Here is a 7,577-nt window from a genome sequence, read left to right as displayed (position 1 = left end):
TGATGCTTTTTTGTTGCTTTGGTACCAACAGATAATAGCGGTCCTACACTCAATGCAATGCACACAACTCACTATATTTTAAATAGTGTATCGAGATGAGTGACTACTATGGATTCCGATATTATGTCTGAGCAGTTTATTTGTAACATTTGACATATGGCACACCAATAAAGTCTTTTATCAGATCTATAAATGTGAGTATTCCCGGTGACTACTTGTGCAGAGGCATTTTTAGTAAGTAGTAAAATACAGCTATTTTTATTTCAAAAGAAAAAATGACGAAAAATATAAACACGTTTTACACCATGTCCTTTTAATTTTGGATCTTCCTCAAATTATTTCAGTGCAAACATAAACTTTTCATTTCTATTGTTAGACCGCACCTACACTGACTTTTCATTTTTGTCCCTTCACCAGGCCAAATTGTTACGGTTTTGAAGCTAATGAAATGGTAAGAACTATGATATACTATATCGCAGCTAGCCAACTTTGTACTCTTTCATCACCAGATACAAAATTAAATGAACAAGGATGAATTTTTGTCACCCAAATATTTACATGTTATAATTGGTGATGTGATAAAACGAAATAACTCGACGTTTGTGTTACTTTATTCACTGTATCAAAATGTATTAATGTGATGACATTCTTTATAAATTTAAACCGTAGCATATATTCCACCTTTTTTTCAATTTATAAATAAGTGTCTTTATCAGAAATGTCAGCATATCTGTTGATTTTTTACACGACAGTTATTTAAGCGGTTGCACAAATTATTCACAAATTATACTTAAATTTCTTTAAATTAAAACGAATTACATTATAGAATAAAACATTTTGGAATCCAAATGAATAAAATAGATATAGAAATATATTTAAGTTTAGAAAGGTATCAATTGTATGGTATACCAATATAAGTTGGTAACTATCCAAGCAATGGTATATCAATATAAGTTGGTAACTATCCCAATACTTTCGTACTGAATCGTAACGATGTCAATGTAATATGCCATATTTGAAACATTGGTCTTATAACATTGATGAAATAAGACTATGAGTTTAAAAGAATACATCCTAAACTAAACTACTTAATGTCACACCGGCCTGAACGGAGGGGTTGACCGATGTGTGAGGGCGCCCTGACAAGGTCTAGCTTATAGACTACAGTGATAACTCATTATGGACAATTCCATATGGTCTTCACCAATAACTATATATTTGGAATACTATTCAAAAATTAATCAAGATTTAAATGACAATTCTTCAGTCCAGCTAAAGTATTTGTTTACCTTCCTTTTACACAGTGTACTTTAAATTTATTTCTCAAAGTTCTAAAAACATGTGATTTGACGTATATGATTGAAAAGTGTCTAGAACGATAATGAATAATGAAAAGATGTTGTCAGGTTTTAAAAAAATATGAACTAAAATGTTTAGCGGTGTTATTTGATCTCAAAAATTATTCAAACAGGCTTAGTGTCAAATGAAGTATATATTTTCATATTGTAAGGTTGTTTTTTCAGCGAGGCCTATACACATGATTTACTCGGGACTTCGAATCATGACAATAAGACCAGAAAGATGTGTAATTATTTGATGCTATCAACCTGTGGAACTATTTAAGGTGCTCTCTTGTGATTCTCCAGTTGAATTAGCAATCCTTTTCACAGGGGTATGCCCTACTTCGCATCTCTTGAAGAAACCAGGGCATCGCGACCTTTTAAAGTTCGGATTCAGGCCATCACCGGGGGCATTGGGATTTGTAGGGGTATTCAGGTATTATAGCCGGAATAGGCCGGCAAACCTGAAGGTCGGCCATTACAAAGCTAACTAAATCGAACCCCCTAATATCTGTACCAACAAGCGTGGCCAAATCATGCAATTTGTTTTTGCTATTAATTATCGCGAACTATTAAGTAAGACCAAAATATCCATCAGATGAATTTGTAGATCACGTGATTTACAAAGGTTATAACTCACAAGCAGTTCAAAGGTTTTTTAAGGTGCGTGGGTGTTACCTGGCTGTTAGCCTCCAATACACAAAATGGCGAGTCATGTATGTACCTTAGAAGTGGCCAGCAGAGATTTGCTCCAGATATACACCAAACAAAACATCAGACTGCTTTCTTCGGTTCGATTTTCAACTCCACCAAGTTCGACTAATCAGAAAACCGTCGGAAAACAAGACATTGGGGAAATCAAACCCTTTGACGAAGTACCTGGGCCTAACGAACTCAAAACAGTGTTCTCTAGTATTCTTGCCTTTGTAACAGGGTCAATAAGAAAACCGTGGCCAGAGTTTGCCAAGTTCAGGAAAGAATATGGACCGATGTGGAAACAGAAAATTGGCTCCCTTGCTCTGGTCACTTTATGTGATCCTAAAGATCTCGAGAAGGTTTATCAGAATGAAGGAAAGTATCCCATGAGAATACCTATCCAGCCATGGATTCAATATAGAAATTATCGTGGGTATTCGTGTGGTGTTGTATTGCAGTAAGTAAACATATGTGAAAATGTCACAAGCTGAGTTGATATGGCGTTTTTTAACTCGTGTGAAAATGCTTTCATAAAACCGCGATTAAACTATTCTGTAGTGTTCAAGGCGATGCATTCCCTCAATGACATTACAATCACCTTGTGCTGTTGTTAGCATACCTTGTGGCATAATAGGGGTTGCCTTCACGTATTCTAAATTATACCATTGAATCAATTGTGTGTTAGATCGTTGAAGAGAAGATTTAAATTCTGCTGACAGCAATGATATATTTCTTCTCAGTTAGTAAGTTGAATCATGTACGTTGGAAAGAGACAACGTCTATGGTTGAATGTTACAAGTACTTCTGAGTATGCCGCGCAACCCCCCCCCCCCACACACACACACACACCATCCAACGAATTCGGCTTATGCCAAATGTTCAGGACCTTCGTTATATTCTCCAGATGGAACATTCCGATATTTCCATATTTCCAAGGGCATTATCAAAGTCTAGCCTGACTATAGTCTAATTGTACATCTAACGATTTGAGGCCATTCAATAGAATGCAACATTTATTTAGGAGATGCGATGTAACATTTTCGTTTTATTTCAAATTCCGCTAAACGTGAAATAATGTTCCAGCATAAATTATAATGTGACGTCACTTCAAAGAAGACACCAGAATACAATTAATATGTAACATTTGTGTTAAAGTTGTATGAACTTCGGAGATAAAAATCTTAAATTTTTACTATCACTTTGTTCAAGAAAACTTTATCTCATTCTTAGTGTAAAATCAAGAAAAATGTATGTCCCTCTACACACATTTTTCAAAATAGCGGTCAGGATGACATCAAAGTTAATATATTTTAGAATCCAATATGGCTACCGAATACCGTGGGTTACCTCTGTGTGAGAAAGACTATCGATATCCTTGACGATGGATCCACAAATTCTGTTATTATTTCAAATGATCAGGATCACGTTTTCATATGGCAAAATTTAGAGAGAATTTAAGAACTTTGTTTTTCAGGGGAATTGGTCCCGGGGATGCATTCTACTATGAAAGTTAGCCGTGTTTAATAGAACATTCTGAATACTGTTCGGTTGTAATCGTTGCTTTTATCGGTGTTCTCTTCCAGTGAAGGTGCTGACTGGCATCGCCACAGAACTGTCCTCAACAAACGTATGATGCGACCAAAAGAAGTGGCATCTTACAACGACACAGTCAATGAAGTGGTCACTGAAATGTTAAACAAAGTTGTCAGAGTCAGACAGTCTGATAATGTTGTACCAGATATTGAAAACATACTGTTCACCTGGTCACTGGAATGTAAGAATACATTAACTCAAACTCAGGGAGCCCAGGACAGCATTGAAAATTAACAAACGAAAAATAAACAAGCTACCAAAACAAACAAACCAACAAACAAACGAGTAAATAGTAAACTACTACTACTACTACTACTACTACTACTACTACTACTACTACTACTACAGTACTACTACTACTACTACTACTACTACTACTACTACTACTACTACTACTACTACTACTACTATAGTACTACTACTACTACTACTACTACTATTACTACTACTACTACTACTACTACTACTACTACAGTACTACTACTACTACTACTACTACAACTACTACTACTACAGTACTACTACTACTACTACTACTACTACTACTACTACTACTACTATATTTCTATAATACATTAAGTTTTCTTATATTACTAACTTATAAATAAACTTTAGTTTACTCAGAGTCAGTATGCATAGTTTGAGAGATATTTGTTTACTTGTATTTGTTCGGTCCATGTATGTATGTATGTATGTATGTATGTATGTATGTATGTATGTATGTATGTATGTATGTATGTATGTATGTGTGTGTGTATGTATGTATGTATGTATGTATGTATGTATGTGTGTGTGTATGTATGTATGTATGTATGTATGTATGTATGTGTGTGTGTGTATGTGTGTATGTATGTATGTATGTATGTATGCATGCATGCATGCATGTATGTATGCATGTATGTATGTATTGATGTAAATATGTATGTATGTATGTATGTATGTATGTATATATACGTATGTATGTATGTATGTATGTATGTATGTATGTATGTATGTATGTATGTATGCGTGGGTGGTTGGATGATTATTGTTTGTTTGTTTGTGTGTGTGTTTGTTTGTTTGTTTGCTTGTTTGTTTGTTTGCTAGCTAACTTACTACTGTTCCTTAAATCCCAGGACTTCTTGCAACCAGCATGGTCTACACGCCTATTTCCACAAATTTACTTTTGTGAGCAATCAATACTACAAAATCGCTTGTATTCATAACATTGTCAGGTCCAATGATAGAGTGTGGATGGTACCAATATTGATCTTGAAACTTTTTTGTAATTTGGTGTGATTGTTTTGTACGGTGGTCCACATACTTTACACTGCAGGTTTGTCTACGTTGCCTACAGAAATCCCCTTTTGTATTGCTAAATCACATGTTCATGAACACGTGTTTTATGTTTGTATAACAACTGCATAAATTACAACAACTTTTCAAACAGCTTTGATAACAATAAATGCACATTGACATCCAGTTTCCCATAGCAATATTACAGCATATACTTGTATTATCTTAATTGACAGCTGCCTGTGCCATCATTCTTAATAAGAAGATGAATCTTTTAGATGACAAACCACATCCAGAGGCACAAGAATTCATCCAAGCTGTCCATGATTTGGGTGAGACAACGAACCTGCTATGGATGTCTTTGGTTCCAGCCTCGATACAACAAAAACTGAACACTTGGATTTGGAAGAAACATGTCAAAGAATGGGACATAGTGTTTGCTACAGGTATATATTATTAATTTAAGCAGAGTTACTATGCCATCTATGGGCAGCGAGTGAACAACTCGATTTGACGTTCTAGCCGAACGTACGCTCTTGGTAATATAATGCTTTCGTAGTTGTGTGAAATTGCATTTTAAGCAGAAGTATTTATTGCTGAGCAGCAGTTACAGGGATGGAACTTGGTTGTGTACCAGACCCGTACACTTAGAACTTCACCTAGTACACCTGCACACTCACATGAAATGTATGCAAGTTACATAATATGGGCATACATATGTAGATATCATTCTGATTGCAATGGGTCATCTAACATAGTAGTACACATACATATAGGTCCTTGCACACCAGAGAGTATGTCATTTGTACTCAAGTTCAGGTTTGAGCTACATCAGAATGAATCATGTAAGAGAGTTTTGAAAAAAAACATATAGTCGTGTTCACATCATATATTATATATCATATCATAATAATATATATTCGTAAATAGACTGCATATTGTATGCTGTCAAAGGGTTCTTGGGCAACTACCTCCACCCGTGGACAACGGACAATATTGTTTACATTTATTTATTTTCTGCTGTTCGTCTATTGTCCTTGGGCAGTTGTTCTTGGGACGATTGGCCTGATCACGTGGTAAAGTCTACGCGTCAGATATTCTCAATCACAAAATATTGATTGGTGTGTGTTCTGTCATCAACATTTAGCAAAGAAACTGATAGATGGAAGGATGGATGAAATGACTAAACGATTGCTAGAAAAACAAGAAAATGATGAAGAAGATTCTGATTTCCTCACTTACATGGTTTCCCAGGCAACATTGGATGCAGGAGAAATTTACGGAAATGTTACTGATTTATTAGCAGTTGCCATTGATACCGTAAGTTAATATAATATCCTATTGAATTGTTCTTTTCGCTTCAACGTATAACTTAAGGTAAAAAGCTCCTCGGGCCCAGAACACATTTCACTGGAAACCAAAATTCAAGGTTTTAGCTCAGCAGTCACCACGTGAAAGCTTGTTCCTGATCCTATTTTAAATAATGAAAGTACTTTGAGAATTTAACATCTTGTTTTTATTTCCCCATACAGTTAACAAAGTATCCGTCGGCCTTGTGAAATTAATCGATGTTTAACTTGTTTATTTACGAACAGACATCAAACACAACCCTCTGGGCGCTCTATAATTTAGCGAAACATCCACATGTACAAAACTTACTTCATGAAGAAGTTTGTCGTGTTGTCCCAAGAGGAGAAACTCCAACATGTAAACATATAAACCAAATGCCGTATCTTAGAGCAGTATTGAAGGAATCAATGAGGTTCGTGTGTGTGTATATATGTATATGATTTAAATGTGTTAGAACCCAAGTGAGTTATTATTTAACACAGATCTAGACAGACAGACAGACAGACAGACAGACAGACAGACAGACAGACAGACACACACATAGACATATATAGACAGACACACACAGACAGACATATATAGATAGACAGACAGACAGACAGACAGACAGACAGACAGACAGACTAGAGTGCAACTAGTGTAACATTATACACTGCACAGTATTCCTCTGTGCAATCGCTATACTTCATATTTCAGCTGTGTGAACACTTCTGTTAACTCTGTATTCGAATAAATAACACAAACTTGAAAACTCCATTTTTGACGTTGATAGTTATGCAATTAAAGATAAGATATGGCTCAGTCTTAAATGTTTCTTTGTCTGTCTAATGTCTGTATATAATCGGACTAAAATCAGACAATTTCCCCAAATGAACTCTGCTGTTATACAAATAATTAAGCACATTCAATGTGAGGTCCGAATTTTGGATGGGTAAAAACTTATTCATTGGTCACTAGGCAACACATCGTGTTTGTCAACATATAAAAGTTTCTTTATAGAGACATGTGCAATGGGGAATATTGGACTTTGATGGACAATAGTCACGATATATCAATTTAAAAAATGCCTACTTATTTTTATGAATATTTTATGAAATACTTCACTCTATAGACTAGATGCATTTCTTCTCATTTTGTCTCCCTTGTTTTCAGACTGTACCCCGTCATTACCAGAAACAGTCGTATTTTGGACCAGGACATCGTTATTCGTGGGTATAAGATACCAGCTAAAGTAAGTAAGTATGTATGTATGTATGTATGTATGTATGTATGTATGTATGTATGTATGTATGTATGTATGTATGTATTTATGTATGTATGTAT

The 7,577-nt window shown here is 35.1% G+C and overlaps 1 protein-coding gene across 1 annotated transcript in view; it reads left to right on the top strand.

Moving 5' to 3' along the window:
- Positions 1-2,044: 2,044 nt before the first annotated feature.
- The window catches only part of LOC144448414 (1,25-dihydroxyvitamin D(3) 24-hydroxylase, mitochondrial-like), a 7,841-nt gene continuing 2,308 nt past the window's right edge, over positions 2,045-7,577 (top strand). Inside the window, exons 1-6 of the mRNA XM_078138653.1 lie at positions 2,045-2,493; positions 3,620-3,810; positions 5,141-5,350; positions 6,052-6,224; positions 6,500-6,666; positions 7,407-7,485. Of these exons, the coding sequence (XP_077994779.1) occupies positions 2,045-2,493; positions 3,620-3,810; positions 5,141-5,350; positions 6,052-6,224; positions 6,500-6,666; positions 7,407-7,485 (1,269 nt within the window). The remainder of the gene's footprint in view (positions 2,494-3,619; positions 3,811-5,140; positions 5,351-6,051; positions 6,225-6,499; positions 6,667-7,406; positions 7,486-7,577) is intronic.

The sequence above is a fragment of the Glandiceps talaboti genome, chromosome 17, assembly GCF_964340395.1.
Source record: "Glandiceps talaboti chromosome 17, keGlaTala1.1, whole genome shotgun sequence".
Classification (NCBI taxonomy): domain Eukaryota; kingdom Metazoa; phylum Hemichordata; class Enteropneusta; family Spengelidae; genus Glandiceps; species Glandiceps talaboti.
The sequence above is the reverse complement of the archived record's forward strand: the minus strand, read 5'-3'. Positions and strand labels throughout refer to the sequence as shown.